Below are 20635 nucleotides of genomic sequence, written 5' to 3' on the forward strand. Positions count from 1 at the left end.
ACATTCCCCCAGGCACTGCCATACATGTAAATTAGCTGAAGTTGGGCACCTGCTGGGAATTGGCCCAGATTTTAGCCTGACTCAGCATGTGGGCAACCCACCAGCACTGGAATATTCCCAGAGCTCACAGTGGCTGAGCTATGCCTACTAAGAGCAGTGGGAGAATGCGGCTGCTATGGTAGGGTGACACCTCTTCCTTAGTGTGCATGTTAACAAATAGATCTACCCATTGTCCACTGAAACCCAAGTTTCAGCAACCAGCTACTGGGCACACCATCAGGTGCTTGTCTGGGGTTGGGAAATGGAGCGAGGTGGAACAGACTGTGCTATTCTGTCTCTGTCCTACCTGCTGCATATTGGTTGCTGCACCCTCCTCTGAGCCTCCTTGTCTGTACTGGCTGACCTCTCAGTCAGTGAAGGGGGTTCCCAGGGTGAGGAAACCTTTCCACTTTCACAGCTCCCTCTTTCCCCAGGGGTGCAAGTCCCATCCTGATTCCTTTTGTTGTTGTTCCTATCATCCTACCTGGTTACATCATGCTCTTTCTTGCAGCTTTGGTTGTATGAGATCTTCTGCCTGTGTTCAGGCAGAAAATTCTGCATGTAGATTTATTTTTGATGTGTTTGTGGGAGGAGGTAAGTTCTATGTTCATCTTTCTGTCATCTTGATCGCCAGTTGATAAAGTAATTTTATTTTTACATTTTGTGAAGTTTCCAACAAATAAACATATTTCTCCTGACAATTAAGTTTTATGGACAATGAGGTTTATATGGCATGTCTAGAAAGGTATTAGCATTTCATTTTGAATTTACCTTGGTTGAGTAGAACCAAAATTCTTACAACAATAGTATATATTTTTTAGTTATTAAATGTTTCAAATTATTATTTAAGCAAAAATCTGTGAAAGTCCAACAGTTAAATTTCATGAAAACATTTTGCATATTTATTAATTTTTCTCTATTAATAGCACTCTTTTATAGAAGTAATTCTCTTTTACATGCACCTCCCAATTTTTCCTCTGAAAGCACAGTAAACATCTTTGGTCCTTTATCTCTTTTGCCTCATTGCCTGTTTTCTCTGGGTGAAGTTCTCTTGGCTGCTCCTAAGGCCTACCGTGAATACATTTTCTCATTGATTCGTGGGATCATTACTTGCTAGCAGTCCGCACTTTGCTATATAGCATTTATATAATTTTCTTCCTGTTTCAAGGGTAGAAATTTGTAACAGTGTTGTAAATTGCCATTTGCAAATATGGATATACTATGAATTTACTTTAGTTGAGTAAAACAAAATTGTATTGAGATATGTTTGAGAAATACAGGTATCCCCTGCTTGCTGAAAGCTTGCTTTCTACCTCTTCGCTTTTACAAAGGAACTATATTAGTACCTATTTTCACTAATTGAAAGAAATCCAAAGAGGATTTTCAGTTTTATAAAAACAGGCAATTACTTTTTTGCTTCATGCCATTTTGGCTTAAGAAAGATTTTATAGGAATGCTCTGTCTGCTCTACTTTTGGATAGTGAGGGAAACGTGTAATTAAAATTAAATTAAAATACATTTCCATTTGTGTCCAAAAGGTTATGATTCTAAAGGAACAAATCTACGAAAGGCAAACACTTTTTAAAAATTGGGTCATAAGGCTTGCATGTCTTCTAATCATATACCTAGTTGATATTTAAATTTAGTATGAGTCATCAGTAAAAGTTGAATTATACTTGATATAGTCTATTTACTAAGGCAGAATTATGTGCTACATCTAAGGTTTTTATCAGATAATGTGAAAATGAGTATTTTCGGCAGCTGGAAAATTCTCTCCTCTGAAACAGTGCATTTGGTCTTCATAGACAAGGTTGGTGTTTTGATCAGATTCTTCTGTGCATTCTCATGTGAACCACAGAACTCATGCAGTATGAGGCATATCATTTAACACGGCCCTTGTTGATTCAAAAGAATCAGTGACACCAGAAGAGTTATTCTTTAAAACAAATGTGGTTTGATAAATCTTATTCATCTTTTTAAAAAATAATCATTATTTTTCTACATTTTTTATGAGAGTATAGTTGACATACAATCTTATCTTTGTTTCAGATGTACAACATAGTGATTTGGCATGTATATACGTTACAAACTGATCACCACATTAAATCTACTATCTTGTCACCATACAAAGCTTCAACAACATTATCGACTATATTCCTTGTGCTGTGCCTGACGTTTCTGTGACTTACTTATTTGATAATTGGAAGTTTGTCCTCCTTAATCCTTTAGACACTTTTTCCATCCCCTACACTCTGCCCTCTGGCAGCCACCGGTTTGCTCTCTGTATCTATGGGTCTGTTTCAGGTTTGTTTTGTTTTTTAGATTCCACATATAAGTGAAATTATATGGTAATTGTCTTTCTCTGTCTGACTTATTTCACTAAGCATAATACTCTAGGTCATTCATGTTGTTGCATAATGACAAGATTTCACTCTTTTATAGCTGAGTAATATTACAGTGTATATATACACCATGTCTTCTTTGTGTGGTACATTAATATTTCCCCACTTTCAAGATGTCAATATTAAGTCAGTATGATTAAAAAAGGACTTTGAGGCCCATGTAAACATTCTGCTGTATAACAAGGGTATTGGAATTCAAATACAAGTCTTCTTAACATCAAGGCCAATACATTCTACCAGGTTAGGCTGTCTTTTTGACAGGGTGATCTCATGTTGTTTTCCCTGGGAGGGTCCCAGTTTACGCCTGTCATCCTGTAATAATTACCAATAGGAGCCCCATTTCCCCTATAATTTTCTGTTTTGGGAGATAACTTATGTAGGTAGTCACTCTATTTCTCAACTATTCAACAATAGATTCAACCTTAAACTCTTTTATAATAAACACATAACAGCACGTATTAAAATTATGAACATCTATATTTTCAGTGCCTGTTCTTCATCTCTGTGTCTAAAAATTGTGTTGCATTGCCATCCTTTTAGTACTTGCTGTATATACTGCTGCTGAAACTTTTAATGAATTTAACTTTTTCAGAAAATTAAGGCAAAGAAAAACAAAAGACCTTTTTGCTTATTTTAGATATTAAATATTTTTTTGTGGTCCAAGTCCTAGTCTTCTGACTTCCCCTTGTTGGAGGAAAGTATTTCTCTTAGTATAGGAATTATGAGGTTTCCCTTGATAAAAGGGTGGGGAGGGTACCATTTGGCTGGAATAGTAAACACTTCGTCATCTGTGTCTTTCTTGTGGGCACTAAATTCTACTGACATGAATGGGGAATACGGTATTGTGGGTTGAGGGTCTGATGGCACGTGGTCAATCAATTTAAGTTTATAAGAAAGAGATAGTAGGTCTATGATGGTCCTCCAGGGAAGCTAGATACTGCATTAATGTGCAGAACCAGGAGACAAGGAAAGAAAATGCCACCTGAGCTCCCACACTCTGGAAGCTAATAGCAGTTTCAGAAACTTTTATTCTGTGATTTTGTCAAATTACCATGCCAACTAACAAAAAGAAAAGCCCCGAGGAACTGTTTCTAAGACTGATAACACCCGAGTTTGTTTGCCAGGTGGAATTCTGTCGCAAAAGCTATGTGGGGCCAATATAGTTACTGGTTACCAGACTCCGTTTTCTGATTATATGTGCTTTGCTGGAGATGGGCAGCTTGGATCTGGATCTTACTTGCAAGTGAGGATGCTGCTATGTTTATTTTGGGCAGTGGATGCTGATCATTATGTGTATTACTTTAGTATTTATAAAAGGTAAGAGGTTTATGTTATTTCATGATTGAAATGAGTGATGCACACTCATTACAATAAATTCAGAATAGAAAGGTACATTTCAAAAAGTGAAACTCTGCCAAATCCATCTTTCCTCAGCATACCAGCCAATTATATGGACATAACCACTTAATATTTTAAAGTGTATCTTTCCAGAGGTTTTCTAGGCGTATTTAATATATTAATAAATTAACATTTACCACCACTAAGATAAAATTTTAAAACATACTCTTTTCAACAATTTGCTGGGTCTTATTTTTGGTTGAGATTATATCAAGGGCCTTTCCGTGTCAGTATACACACACCTCTGTTGGTATTTTTAACAGCTGCACATTATTTCTTTGAATATACTAGCATGTATATAACTAGGTCTTTTTCCTTTTAGGTTGATTTGTAGTTTTTTCCTTTTATAAACAGTTCTGTCTTGAACTCCTTGGTATATGTCTCTTTGCACACATAGAGAGTGCATTGGATTGATCTTGCCAAACTGGCCTTCTGTTTACACTCCTGCTTACATTGTATGCAGTATCTATCTGTCAGCCTTTGCAACTGTGTTAGTTTGAGTTGAATTGTGGTACCTATTTTTGTTTACTTCACATTTTTCATTGTGGAAATGTGGTCAACCTTTTCTTGTATTCATTGTTCTTAGAAAAACGTTGAATAAATGGTTCAGTGTTTAGGCTTTGAAGTTAGATTGTCTGAATCTCAACTCCACCATAAAATAGCAGCATGACTATTAACATGACTAGTAACTTCCCTGCACCGCACTTTTCTCCTATATTAAGTAGAATGATAGTGATATTATTTACTTCTTGTTATTGTGAGGAATAAAGAGGGTAAAATATGTAAATCATTTATAATACTTTTATGGTATAATAAACACATTATAAACATTTGCTGTTATTAAATGTGGTTTTTAAGGGAATTGCATATTTGGTTTTTCTTTTTGCTCATTTTTTTCTGTTCAGTTATTTAATCTTTTTATGTAAGAGTTTGTTTGAAATGAGTTCTCCATCTCCCTTGCTTCTTGTAAATTTTAATTTCCTTAAGCAAGGATTATATCTTTCTGGATTTTAGATAACCAGCATATTTAAGTATTTTAGAAAAACTTCCATTTATTCATTAATTAGAAATTTATTGATCCAAAACATTCATTTTTCAAAAATAAGATACCATTGCGAATACAGAAGTAAAAAAAATAAATAAATAAAAATAAGTCATCTTTGCTTCCCTGAAGGTGTAGAGTGGAGAGAGAATGAAGTTATTGCTATCTTGAAACAATGCAGTGAATGCCATAATAGAACTAATGGAAGTAACAAAATGTTTGGGTGGGCCAAAAAATATATTATTTCAATGAAATTAGGGCATGGATAACATTCCAGCAAGATGGTAGAGTGTTTTTTGGAGGTATAACATTATTCTCTGATGATGATAGGAAAAACTCTCCGTTTGGCCATCTGGAATAAAATGTTTCGGTAGGACTCGATCCAGGGTTATTTTTATGTTCCCATGGGCTCATATCTCTGAAGCACAAAAACTCTGACATCATTACTTGATTAAATATGGTCAGAGAAACTAAAACCCCCTCAGGAAAAGTGAGGACAAGGTAGTAATTAACTCCATGAGAACTTAAAATCACCAAGATCTGTAAAACCTCTTCCTGTAATCCTTTCAGGTATGGAGTTGATGAGATGTTTGTATGAACATTTGAGTTTTCTTAGCTTTTGGTGGCATTATTTTATTGATGGTTTTTCATAGTCTGTCATCACCAGTTTCTACCATGATTTCTAGCAGTTTAGTTTTCTAAAAAGAAAAATAACATCCAAATTAGTGTATGCAGTTTATTTAAATCACTAAACACTTAAATTTTTGTACTATGTCAATATGAGTATAAACTCAATTTCCTCAGTCTTGAAAAGTTTTTCTTAGGCTTGTAGTCTCTGTAAGCAGTATTTTGCATGAGATACATTAGAGATACATCTATTTTTTTTACCATTGTCTGAGAACTGTCTGACATAGTTCTCGGTACTTTAACTTAGAATAACCCAGAATTAAAATATCTTAGGATCAAGTCTTCTTACACTTGGAAAGATATAAAATGATGGTCAAATATATAATTAATGTTGTGATTTACAGAATGTGTAACAAATAACTATACAAATAGAGAACTTAAATAGTAAATTTATACATACACACACACGCGTGCACACATACAGATTTCTACATTCTTTTGTTTGGAATATTCTTTTGTTGTTGAGAATATTGTCTTCTCTTAGTCATATAATAATAAATTCACTTGCAGATTTCTACGTCTCAGAGGGGCCTCCATAAAATTACTTTACCTTATAACATTTCAGGAGATATAATGTATGTATCATCAAGGATATATTCCTATTAATGTTTTTAGTTAATTGAAAAATCCGGCTATCTCACTGCTGTATTCTTCCAAAATGAGCTTTTTTGGAATGTCCTCTACTTCTTATCTACTAAAGGGAAGGAAAAGAAAAAAAATATCTCCATAAATTTGTCACAGGAATGAAGAAATGCAAGGTGACAGTCCAATATACAGCTTTAGCACTCTTGTCTTTGTTAGCTTTTAATTCATCTTTGTTCACAGCATGGCTGTTGACACCTCAAAAATTCTTAAATTTCTTTTCTAGACCCTTATTTTCCAACATTAGATTCTCAGCACTCAAGGAGACTGCTCCTTGTTTCGAGTTTTGTAGTACTTATTTTTTTCCTGTATGTTGGGTAGCATTATGTACCAGTTAACTTTCTGCAGTATGTGATTTCTGGTTGAGCACTCAAGGTAGGAGGACCAGAGGACACAAGGCTTCACAATGTTCCCAGTTCTGTCCTCTGATAAGTTATGGTAATAAAAGTTATGACCAGATACCAAACAACAAAATTTCAGAATTACTAATATAATTAATATGTTACAGGCTATGAAATCATTTATTGTCTGCCTAACTTTGTAAGAATTTTATAGAGAAACCGTGGTAGAATTTTGCTTACAGAAGTGAATGTTGGCCCTCCAATATATAAAAATATCAATTTTATACAAAGCATAAAGCATAAAATAGTATGCATTTTAGAAGAAAATCTAGAAGGTATTTTTATGTCCTTGTGAATAGGCAAAGATGGATAAAGTGATTGTGATGAATTTATACAGAGAAATACTGAACAGCAATGCAAAACAATTAACTATGGCTATATGCAACAACGTGGACAAGTCTTAGAGACATTTTTGAGCAAAACAAGCCTGATACAAAAGTATATCTTTTATAATTCTGCTTATACGAAGCTTAAGAATAGGCAAAATTTGTCTGTGATGATAGCACTCATAATAGTAGTTACCTTTTAGGTATTACAGATGTGGAGTGACATAAGGATAGATTTTAAGGTGTTGGTAGATACTCCATTTCTTGATTCAGAGGATGTTACATGGAGCCATCTACCTCATAAAAATTTCCCAAGCAGTGCACACTCATGCTTTGTGCACTCTTCTTCGTGTGTATTACAAAAAAGAAAATCACTTTGCAGGTCTTCTTTTATTTTCAGCCTCCTTTTCCTTGAGTATGGAATTATATTTGTCTGCATGAGAAATGAGAAGTCTGTTAGAGAAAATTCCTTCTATGTTCAGGCCTGCTTGTAAGACTGTGCCTCCTATGTGACCATGAGTATTAAATACCTCATTCCAGACCTGGTGAGAACTATGCACTTTTGTGGCATAAAGCACTAGAACATCCAGTCCCAAAGATGAATTTACTGTCCTTTCCCTAAACTTCCTCTTTTTAAAACTACGTTAAGCCTTTTCACTTGTAATTCTGAGAATTTCAGTTAACTCTTTTGGGTGATGCAGCATTGCCTTGCCTGACAAGCAATAAATTGGCTTTCCTTCCCCTCTCCCAGGTCTAGTGGTCTTAGCATTTTGTTTGGTCACACATTGAGGTTCCAAAAACTTCTTGTGGATCAGAAATTTTCCTTAAATCATTTTTAGTCACTGACACAAGATACCCAGAATTTTTTTTTGAGGTACTGATTTCATAAGCTAAGATTGATGAAGTCATTTGATGAGCTTCTTTTTCTTCAGGCACAGTTTGGAGAAAGTAAACATCTTATCAGATGTTTTAGTATTGGAAAATATTCAATAGTACCTGTTTACAAACTTAGAATGGCTTTAATATTGTTACATACACTACCAATAGTTGATGTAACATGATTAATATATAGTAGTCACCAGTACAAGTCTTATAATTTATACCATTGCAAAATTGTTATACAAAATTTAGTGTTTTCCTTAATATTGATGCATTCTTATGCCAGGACCACAAAGACATGCACACATACACACACACAACTAGTGTAAGAATAATAGTATTGCTGATTGTGACCACATTCCTACTCAAAAACGATGCTAGATATGAAAAAAATTTGAGAATCCTGTTAATAAAAATTCATAAGGAATGAAAGATTTGCTTAATTTTAAAGACATTTTCTATAATTTAGATTTCAATGGCATATTGGCTTGCTTCTTTTGAAGTTGTGCCAAGAGCCTGCATTAACATGTTATCTGAGCCCAACAACAGCAACAAAAGATAAAGATGAAAAGAGTCAGTAGAGTAATTGTTTAATCCTCAAAAAAAGTTAATTTGCATTTTTATATAACATATTGCTAATATAAAACAATTGATTGTCTACATTGACAATACCTTACAGCCAAGCCCTTGGCTTTAGTTCACGGCAATTACGAAGAAATAAAGCTTCAATCACGATGGTTTAAATTCATTGGAATCAGTTAAGAGGTATACATTATTTTTAAATATTTTATTATCCCTGTGGTGTCAAATAACTAAAACAATTCTTGTTATTGTATTTGAATGTCACCTAATTTTAATGCTGTAGAACAACTGCACATATCAGTGAGAATTTTTCTCTGTTGAATAATCCCATATTAATTAATGTAATATGATATTTTTCAAAATCCAAATCTCCCACAAAATGCATAAACAGGATATGTTGCAGGATAAAGAGACACTTAGTTTACACAATCAATGGCGTTGTTTTAAAAACATTACCATCGGAAATATTTGTCATAAGAAGAAATATTTTCACCAAAATAACTCTACAACATTGAAGACCCCTCCAGTAATTTCACATAAATTTTTCTGATAAACCTTCATGAAAATGCTTATATCAAATTGTAGGGTCCCTGACCTCTTCTAAATCAAACAGTGTTAATTATTTGTGAACCATTGAGCTTCCTGAAGGTATTTCTTGGAAGAGTCATGCTTTTTGCTTTGTTTTGTAGTTAACATTTCAAATCACTCAGTTGTTACAGAAAATAAATGTTCCTTATATTGCACAAAGACTATATGTGAATTATGGACACATTTCAAAAAAGTGATAAGTACATTTAATGTGGTCTATTCCTGTAAAGTAGATTTGTCATATTTTCTTTATTAACAGAGGCAGAAACTCCTGTTCAGTGGAGTTATATCAATCTTTAAATATTGAGTGACAGTGGCCGTTTCACTAAGACCTAGCTCCAACATACAAGCTGAGTAACTTACAAGCAATTATACTTAGAAATAGTTTTCTACCTGATCTCACCTGTGCCAAAGTGAGTTATTACTATGCTGAGAACTGTGGAAAATCTCAGTGATCTTAAGATAACTGTGTGTTGTCAAAAACAAAGAAAAAGGAAACCCTGAAATTTGGAAGAGCCAGACAGTTGATGTCAAAATTTTACTCATAGGAAGAAACATACTTTCTTGTTTCAAACTCATAAACCCCCAATATATTTTTCCTCTCAAATTACCTTAAAAATTATAACTTGAAAAATTAAAAATTACTTGGGAGAAAACCCAACTAATTAATAATAAATTTGTATTAAAAGGAATCTTCCTGTAAGAATGAAAGTAAATCTTACAGGCTGAGATAATGTCAGTCATGTATACCTTAATGTGAATTTTCTCCAATCAGATGATTTTTCTCTTAAAATTGGTAGCATGTCCACTCTGTGTTCTTAATGTGGCCACATGGGGCACAGCATCTTTATTCCTTTCACTTTCAGTGTCACATGTTTCTCTGCTTCTAACAGTAAAAAACAAATATGCAATAACTATTATGGTTAATACATATGTTTATATATGTTATATATATAATATAGTATATATTATATAATTAATTATCTATAATTATATGATAATATATAATATAGTGTATATATATAACTATATAATATAGTTAAACTCTTTTTGAGTTAAAAAAAGGCAATGTTCCATTATCTGCAACTTAGCTTTTACAAATGAAGATTTTACAAGACCTACGGCTTGTTGAAAATCACATTTTTAAGGAGAGGGTTGCATCTATGTAAGCATTTTACTCAAAACTGTTTTGGGGGGCACATACACCATAAGAAAAACAAATGTATGCAAAGATGAGAAAATTAATTTTATTAGATGATACTCATTGTATTTACCTAATGATTTTACCTCCATCTGTTTTAAATGAAAATTTGAAGATACTTGAAGAGAAAATTTAGATGCTTATGTTTAATGCATAAATTTGCTTAAAATTCCTAAAGAGTTTGTGGTAGGCATTAATAATACTTTCAGATACTCAATTTTTTATTTTTGGAGAAAGATTACACTTGCTCACTCCTAAAGTTAAGTGTGTCCTGTATTTATTTTCAGTTAATATGGAAGAGTTTCATTTCAAAAGAGCAGGGGAAGCAGTCAAAATACTCAGAAATTTTTAGTCCAGTTCCTTAAATAACAAAATACTGCATCTATAACAATAGGGAATAGTCCTGTGCTATAAGTCTAATGTTCCAACAGTAAAATTTATGTAAAATACAATAGTTTAATAGTTACATGTTATTACTTTAAAAAATTCTGAATATTTTATATCCACCAAGTTTCCATTGCCATGTATTCAGTTAAAATATCAACAAAATATATTGTAAGCACAATGGAAAAATCACTAGTATTGAGACTTTGTCACTTAAATGAGAGAGAAACCATGGGCTATTTACAAAATAACTGGCTGATCCCAAATTTATAGCTACTCTAAGATGGAGTTAATACTTGCCTCACATCTTGTTTGGAGGATAAAAATAGATAATGCATATGTGAGGCCTTGTATACTGTGAAGCATTATTATAGAAGTGTGAGGTCTTGTTTTCACCACTATTATACAGCCGTTTCAAGTGTTAAAATTAACATGATTAATATAGTTTATTAGTGTAAGTTCAACTATTATCAGACATGCTTTTTAGATATTTTGCAGCACTTTCTACTTCTTTAAACAAATTGTGCATAAATTTACAGAAAAGAGAGAGGTAAAAATATAAAGACATCTGTCATCACTTTGAGGTAATTTTCAGCTTTTATCAGCAGGTTTTTCCCTTACATGTGATTGTTCTGAGTATAATAGCAGGATTCTTCTGCTTAGATGTGTAGTTACTGAAAACAGCATTTGTTTTCTTAATTGAGATCTCCATCCAAAAAATGTTAGCACGTCTAGAAATAAGACCTTTTGTTTTGCTCTTAATCATGTAGCTGAATAAATTAATTGTTCATGTTAGATGGGAGATAGGTGAATAATGTCTTTGGTAATAAGTATGTGTTTCTAACATAACCACACAATGAATACAAGAATTTGGGGCATATCCCAACACACAATTCCATTCTGCTGTCTAAAAAGATGCTGATTTTGTTCTGAAGGTTTTTTGGTTTATCTTACATTCTCTTTTCCTCACTATCCCTCCTCTTCCTTTTCACTTTGTGGAAAAATGAGTGTGGCAGACTTTTCCTTAATAAGAAGAGTTACTTGAATATTGAGTCATCACAGCAACACTTACCTATTAACAGCCACAAGAGCATGGAATCCTGCTGTTAAAAAGTCTTCTCATTCTAGCTGTCACTCAAGAGATAAAAAGCCTCAGGAGATGTTTGATCTGTTTGAGACTGTTATGAGTCCTACAGATCTTTATGCTGTTGTTTTTTAAGTTACCAGAAGCTTCTTTTACAATAGAAATAATTGCTTTATGACCAGGAAATAACATAGGAAAACTTGGGGGAATTTGGATTATATTAGGAACAGAATATGGAATAGAATGTATATTTTATATTTTGCTCTGATATTTTTATCAGGACTTTTTCCTGCATTGTCAGGTATTTTCTGAAGAATGTTTGAAATAATAAAGAGTTGGAGTTTTTATGCTACTCATGTAAGTATGTGAATGTGATGTAGTGCAGTACACACATGCACGCACGCACGCACACACACACACACACACACACACACACACACACTCAGTAGACAAAAGCCAAAAGCAGCTTTTGGTGCTTTTTGTGAATTTTACAAAATCATAAACTCAAAACAACATTGATAATGTGAACTGGTATCATCAGTACCTTGTAAGAAGAGACTAGAGCATATTATTTGGGGCAGCAATTACCGTTAATACTGATACTGGAAGACAGGAACTTGAGGGCCACAATCAGTGTTTTAATGTTGGAATTGCCTGTTCACCTTTCACACAATTATTTTCCAAATGTAAGAAAGTATATAATATGTTAGGTTAAGAAAATACTTTTAAACAGGTTTCTGAGTAGATAGTATCATATTGATGTCACCAATTTTCTACCCTTCTTATTATCACTATCATTATCAATATTATAAACTTCTTCTAATTCATTTGGCATGTGGTATGTCACCAAGATTTGTTTTGTAATATGTTTTCCAGATGACTTGATTATCAGTGAAGTTTAAGAACGTCATGCTAAGAAGTTAATGAGTTTATCCTGTAGTTTCATGTTGTACTACTATTGAATAGGAAGTTTACTTTTGGGTGGAATACATATTTGTGTTTATATGATAACAATACCTGAAAGTTATTTGTGTTTTAATCTTCTAAACTGTGATATACTAATATAATAAATATGAATTACCTAGACTTAAAGACAGAGTTAGTAGAATACGAGGAAAATCAAAGTACTCATGTTTTTCACTATGATGGAAGTCTCAGTTCTTCCCATTCTGCACTCTTTTCAGGAGTTCTGTGATATGCATGGTTATTTGACAATCTTAGGATTTCTGAATTTATGATGTGTCATCTGTGCACCATTTTGTTTGAATAACCCTCTTACCATATCATCGGACCTTCACAGTAACATTCCAGGTGATTTGGAGTTGGAGTAAAGATAATTTATTTGACAGATGCTCGAGTTGATAATAAATACCTATAATTACTCAAAGATTGGCTGTTTGGCCAGTGCAAGTTTGAGGGTTGCTAGAGATGCTGAGATGAAGAGAGTAAAAGCAGAAAAGAAATGAAACTATGCCGGTCTCAAAGCAAGAGTATAAAATGTCAAGTTAGGAAAATAGGGCTTCTACAATAGTTTCCACATCAACCAGTTTAAATGTGACTGTTTAATGTTGAGTCTGTTAATACTTATTAAAATAAAAAGTTCAGTTCCTTGGTCATGCTAGCCACATTCCAAGTGCTCAGTGCCTTGGTAGTCATCAGACTAATGGCTAACACAGTGAACAGCACAGCTGTAGACCATTGCCACCAAAACAAAATCTGTAAGACAGTGCTGGCAGAAATGAACCACTCATGCAGAATAAGAAATAGCTAGGATGATAGTCTTCTAGCCCAGTTGCCTTTGTTACTGATCTGTAGTTCAATTAGAAAATTTAATTAAGTTCATTTGAATGTCAATAACAGTTTGAAATCTAACAGTGAATAGTTTTAAAATGATGATAATGATAATAATGATGATAAAAGTAATAACAATATGATCACTTTCATATTTTTAGATTTTTATTATATTACTGATTTATTTTATCTACACACTTAACATATTTGCAATAAGGTTTTTCACTGCTCTATAATATAATAATTATTCTAATGTCAATGGACGGTCAGATTAGTGATAATGTGATAATCTGGGCTGAAATTAAGTGTATGTAAAAAGAAATAATATGCATAAGAATGTTAGAGTAACTATATTACAATCAGACAAAATAGACATGAGAAAAATAATTACCAAAGATAATGAGAGAAATTACATAATGATAGTGAACAATTTAGGAGAAAGATATGTCACTTATAATTTTTATGCACCTCATTACAGAGCTTCAAACATGGGAAGCAAATATTTTTAGAATTAAAGGGAGAAATAGACAATCCCACAATCATAGTTGGAGGATTTAGTACCCATTTCAGAGCAACTGATAGAAAAATTTGTCAAACAATCAGAAAAAAATGGAATATTTGAAGAGTACTATGAATCCCTCTATCTCTAATTGATATTTGGAGACCAAATGTAGAATTTATGTTATCTTCATGTTCACAATATGCATATGTGCATTTTCAACAATATGAAACATCTGCTGGCCATAATACAAGTCTTAATAAATTTTAAAAGGTTATTAAAATTATTTAAAGTATGTTTTATAATCATAACAGAAATAAACTGGAAATCAATAATAATTCTGGAAAAATCACCCCAAAATGGACAATTGAAAAATACTTTTAAGTAATCCATGGCTCAAATCTGAAACCCAAAGAGAAATTTTTAAAATCTTGAAACAAGTAATAATTAAAAAACAGTGTATCATACTTTGTGGAATACAGTTAAAGCAGTGCCCAGAAGATAATTTATAGCTGTAGATGCTTAAATTGGAAAGGAAGAAATGTCTAAAGTCAGTGGCCTAGAGTTCTATCCTAAGTAGTTTAGAAAATCAAATTTAACGTAAGTAGAAAGAATACAAGAATAAAGTCAGAGACAATAATGAAAGAGAGAATATATAAACTTAAAAAAAAACTTAACAGAACCAAACTTTCATTCTTTGAGAAGATATTTATAAAAACGATAAAGCCTAAACTTTGATTCATCATGGTAAAGGAAAGAAGATACAAATTACCAGTATCAAGAACAAAAGAGATTATCGCTAAAGATTCTCAAAAGGATAATAAGGAAACATTATTAACAACTTTATTTCATGAGAACTTGACAACTTAGATGAAGTGGAAAAGTTCCTTGTCCTATATAGCTTAACAAACTGACACTGGGTGAAAAAAAATCTATTGTTCTTATGTCTAATAAATAAATTGAACATATTAAATACTTCCTACAAAGTAAACTTTGGATCTAAACTACTACATTTGTAAGTGTTCTGATGTTTACAACTTAATTTGAAATGGGAAAAATGAAATTTAAAAAAATGAATGGGTTGATACAAGGATGGATAGCTGGAGAGATGTGTGCGAAGCATGTGTAGTAGTTTTCCTTACAGAATGTAGGTGGAGGGCATACGAGTATTTCCCATAAACTTCTTCCAATTTTTCTATATATTTGAAGTTTTTTATAATAACAAATGTTGGAAAAAACAAAGGAAATGATCCAGTTAAGTGAATTTCAAACTTTTGGTTTTTTGAGGCCTTTTATCAATCCAGTCTTTTGCAGAACCATTATATATAAACATTTAAAGCAAGCTTTTTAAATCAGAGATAGGGGATAGTTAAGAATAATTCCTGTTCCCTCTGTTATTTCCTTCCATGTGCTGACATGCAGGCATCTCTGGGACTCCTAAGATGATGCCAAACATCATTTTAAAACAATTTTAATGATTATTGTCATTTCAGTGCCTCATTTTCTCCAAAATATGCTCTTATATTTTCATTCATCTTAGGGAAACCTTTGAAAACTGAGGCTTTGTATTTCTACTTTATATATCTCTAAACATGTAAATTTTCATGTTCAGTAAACATAAAACTGGTATGTATGTGTGTATGTATATGTATAAACATCTGTACATTTTTCATGGATAAGGGGAAAACTTGACATCTGAAATAGTGACATATTACCCACAAAGGATTTTCTTAGAAATAGAAAACATTACTCTCCTCTGTTGACCTTCTCTTCAGGGATTGTAGTCCTCGGAGTTTGGGAACAAAATCAGAGAATCTTTGCATTGCATATTTTTTTTAAAAATAAATATTTTGGCATCGTAAGTGTTGCGTGATTTGTGCTTTTATCGTAAGTCTTCATTGGGGGAATACTGTACACAACTGAATGCTTATGGAAAGGCCAGCAAATTCTGCACTTTAATATCTTGGATAATCTGTTTTCCATTGAGAAAATAGTTTCATATTCTTCCTTTTGTAATTGTACTATTCATTTTCTCTCATGCCCCTGACAGAAAGAAATCAAGAAGCAGTAACAACCTTAATTAAATACATTTTAAACGTAACTATAAAAACTAGAGAGCACTGTTGAAGGTTTTCTTTCCTTTGACTTTCTCCTAGCATGCAACAAACAAGTAAGCAACTCTGAGAAACCAATCTTATGACTCAGTAATGAGAATCATTTTCAAATTTAAAATGTAGAACCACATTGTAAACAGTAGTTTATACAACCGTTCACCTCTGCACTTAGAAAATCCCCTTTCATTAAAGATTTCACTTTTAAAAGTTGTATGTGTCATCCAAGTCTTCCTTACTTCATGGTATATGGGTCAGGCAAAGTGTTGCCTCCCACAGATTCTTAAAATGCTAAGATTACTGCCTATAACAATTTTCCAATTTTTCTTAAGCTTCCTGATTGCTGACTGACGCTGACTGACATTTTTGTCCCCTGATCTCCACTGCTGATATTTGCCTGCATTTCTTCTCTGACATCCTCTTTTCCCAAATTTAAAGCCTTTGTATTTTCAGCTCTATGCCTTTCCTCTCCCCCAATTAAAAAAAAATTGAAATCTCACTTTACTAAGGGAAGTATTCATGTGGGCCTCTTCTTCTTCCTTGGTTTTGAAATAGTGGCAAAACTGTTTCTTACCTTTTACCATGTAAGTCTTACAGTTTCCCTCTTTTCACACTTTTAAACTATATTGAAGTAGACATACATGATTGTCAATCATATATCTTTTATTTTTTTAAATAATTGTCTCTTCATTTATATTCATCTTTATTAGAAACTAATTTGTAAATACTGTTAGATGAAAATATATAGAATAAAATGTCTTCCTGCTTTGCTCTCATTTGCTAATGTTTTCCTTTTGCTAAAATAGAATCTTAGAATGTTGAGTTGGAAGGCCATTTAAATATTACATTAGCTTTCCAGGTTATCTTCTAAAAGAGGAGCTGAAGCACAGGTCAGTTAGGCAAGTTGCTCAAGACTCTATAATTCTGGTTTCCTGAGCATAGATTTAAAATTCTCCTAATTTCCAAAAGGGACAGGGCCAAATGTGTGTCATCTAAATTATAATAACTAGAGCCTGACAAGAAAAAGGGGGCCTGGTATAGCTGAAAGGCCTCTTGGTTCTACCACTGATTCAGTGGATAACCATAGAAAACATAGTGTACTTTTCTAAGTTTCAATTTCTCTGTCTTTAAAACAGAGTGATACCTACCTCACTGAAAGTAATAACTACTATGTGATGTAATGAAAGTGAAAATTCCTCATATGTAAGTTTTTCATAACTCATTCATAAATGGCTTAACTGGAAACATGGTTTCTGAGTAATTATAATTGAATTTATTGTCACCTTATTAATTTAAACCTAAAATAGTATCTAAATGGATTTGACTAAGTGTCTTTGAAAATAGATTATTTGCTTTCTGCTGTTAGGCAGAAACCACATATATTCAAAAGCTACAAATTGAATTTTGGGAAAAAGAGATTTAGGTTTGTTTGTGCTGTTTGTTTAATAGCTGCATTATGAGGATGGTGTGAAATATACACCTAGTATACGTGGCCAGTATCCACAGTTCTAAGAATGAACGTGAGGTGTTTATCTACACCAGGCTCAGCCTAGACCAGAGTTACAAAGCAGAGTTATCTTGAGGCAATAGCTGTTACTCTGTGAAAAAGAGTTGTGCTGAAATCTGTAGAGCTTCAGCTGAGTTATAGAAAAAGAAATACCTTTATTGTATACTTGATATTTTGTCTTTGTCTTTGTTTTTGAAGTGCCTGGGAAACTCATGGGGAGCAACTGAAGTGGTGGTTCGTTGGAGTATGAACTGGTACGACAATTTTGGAAAACAGTTTGGCGGTTTCTTAAAATGTTAAATATACGTCAACCACATGACACAGCCATTCCACTCGTACGTATTTACTCAAGAGAAATGAAAACATGCACCTACACAAAGCTTTTTAAACAAATACTTATAGAAGCTTTATTCAAAATAGCCAAAATAGAAAAAAATAGGAAACAATTTAAATATGCATAAACAGGTGAATGCATAAACATATTATGGTACTTTCATACAATAGACTGATACTCAGCAATAAAAGTAAACAAATTATTGATAGATTCAACTACATAGCTGAATCTCAAAACTTTTAATGTATGTATGTTCATGTATAACTCAAAAATTGTGCTGTACATTGGAAATTGACACAACATTGTAAAATGACTATAACTCAAAAAATGTTAAAAAATTTTCTAGGATAAGTATAAGATGCAAGACAAAACAAAATAAATACTACATGATTCTATTTATTAAAAATTTAAACACTGCCAACTAATCTGTAGCGACAGAAAACAGATCAGTAGTTGCATAAGGACTGGGGAGATCTTACGAGGAGAGTTGATAAGGAGAGGAACAGGGAAACTTTGGGGAGTAGCAGATTTCATTGTCTTTAGGATGGTTATGGTTTCAAATAAGTATATGTGTTTCAGAACTGATCAAGTTGTTTACTTTAAATATGCACTGTATTGTATATCAGTTATACTACAATAGAATACTGATACAAAAGCAAAACTGAAATGATTTTTTTAAAGCATACAAAATATTATGAAGGGCCTTTCAAGTTGTTTTAAGCAATTTAGATTTTATCCTTGGAGTAATGATGGAATCATTTAATTGAGAAGGCTGTTTTAGGTGTCTGGGTAAGAGTTAAGTTGGCCTTGATTAGGGTAATAATGAGAGTGAAAATGAAGTAAAGCAGATGTAAGCAAGATACTGCTTTGTATATTATTTTATCTTACCTTTATTTTTGGGAATATATCTTCAAAAAAGTCCTGGTCTTCACTTCCTAAAACACAGATAATTTGTAAGATTGTGTGTTACATTGTACTGGTTGTTAAATAATAAAGGTTTTTTTTTTTCTGTTTGGGAACTGGTACAAAGATTATCTTGGAGTTCTCTGAATTATTTATTTTGCTATCTTTGACATGCTTCTTCATTATTAATACCTCTTGATCTCAGTGTCAATATTGATTTAGCTTTTTCTAGAATTCTATCATGTTTATTAGTGTCTTTTCTCAGTCGTGCTATTTTTATAATGTACACTGACATTCAATAAGTCTTAGCCATAAAGTAATGTATCATGAAATTCCGTGTTCAGAACTTATCATTATATTTCACTATATTGTTATTCATTGTATTTCACTATATTGTTATTCATACATGTGTACATGTATATGTATATATAATTTTCATGATACAGAAGTTATCAGCAGGGTTTTTTTTCCTAAGTACTTATGTGTGTACAATATTTGCATGAAGCAATGAATTTTTAAAAATATGAATACCGTATTTTACTCCCTTTATGCATTACCTTCTGATTGACTAGTATCTTCGGTAAATGCATGCTTTCCTACTTTTTCATGTACTAACTAATCGAGGAAATGGAAAACCTGCCAAGATATTGCAGGCACATTAAGTCTTATCAAGAAGAAATGTCTCAAGCATCTCTCTGAATGAGAAAGCTCTCTGTTAGAGACAGCCATGCATACAAGTGATAAGAAATGGAAACTCTTGAAATTATGAATATATAAACTTCTCAGTTTTGTTGCCATGAGAGATTGAACTTAGTGTTTTCTGAACTCCACTTTCATATGGAACACGCAGAATTATAAGATTGATTTAGGTCATCTTAATCTCTTACATGTGTTACACAACTCTGCTTCCTTCTTCTTGTTTTCCACTCTGTAACCAGAGAATCCTTTCTACAGTACTTTGTGGCTGTGTCCTTCCTGTGTAAATGTCTTCAATTTTTTTTTTATTTTCTCAGAAAAAAGTCCAAATTCAGTATAAATGGATTCATTATCTACTCAGTCTCTTTTTCTGATTCATTGTCACTCCTCTCCTCCGAGCTTTCTCCATTTGTAGTAGATGCTATAGTTGTGCTTGACGGTGCCCGAGGGCTTTATGCTTTCTTTCCCATTTCTCCAAGCCTTTTTCAAGGTTGTTTCCTCTTCATTTCTGCATGGACTAGTCTTTGTTTAAATTCAATTTGGGTGTTTTCCTCTACTTAAAATACATTACCTTCAGGAGCTTTCTTTGACCCTTCTCATAAGACTGAATTGGGTACCACTCTGTGCTCTCCCAAAGTCGTTTAGAAATAAATACTTATACTGTCTTTAAGTTGACTGTCAATTTATTGATCTTTCATAGACTATCACTTCCTTGAAAACTGAACTCTGGCTCAATAACCCAGTAACCATTTTTGATGCTTATTGGAACACACAGAATTTATAATTTAAGTTCTTTCTATTCACTTTTTCTTAATGGTTTCTCATTATTCTTATTAATGCTGCTTCTCTTAAATTCCATGTAATGAAATATTATTTTTGCTCTGCTAGCTGCTTTGATGAGTAATTTGCTTTGCATAGTTTTTGTCACCTCTTTATTTTCAAATTTTTTGTGTAGTTTTGTTTTGTGGATCCTTTGTTAGCAGTATGTATCTGTATTAGTTATTTCTGCTTTTTGCTTGCTGAGTTGTTTTACTTGTTTGTTTAATCTAAGGCTGTTTTTAAAAATGATTTTAATCTATTTATATTTTTGATTCTACTAATATATTTTGATGTATGACTTTAATGTTATTTTATGCTTT

General features: G+C 32.7%; 1 protein-coding gene across 4 annotated transcripts in view; it reads left to right on the top strand.

Annotated features, from left to right (window-relative positions):
* LOC116661190 (translation initiation factor IF-2-like) overlaps positions 1–20635 on the top strand; it is a 72844-nt gene that overhangs the window by 37694 nt on the left and 14515 nt on the right. For all 4 annotated transcript variants that reach the window (XR_004316989.1, XR_004316990.1, XM_032472643.1 and 1 more), the window contains exon 2: positions 17762–17817. Coding sequence is in view for 2 of the 4 variants with exons in the window: in XM_032472643.1 (XP_032328534.1) it covers positions 17762–17790 (29 nt within the window). In the remaining 2 variants the exon portion in view is untranslated. The remainder of the gene's footprint in view (positions 1–17761; positions 17818–20635) is intronic.

Source organism: Camelus ferus, chromosome 33 (genome assembly GCF_009834535.1).
Source record: "Camelus ferus isolate YT-003-E chromosome 33, BCGSAC_Cfer_1.0, whole genome shotgun sequence".
In the NCBI taxonomy this organism is placed as follows: domain Eukaryota; kingdom Metazoa; phylum Chordata; class Mammalia; order Artiodactyla; family Camelidae; genus Camelus; species Camelus ferus.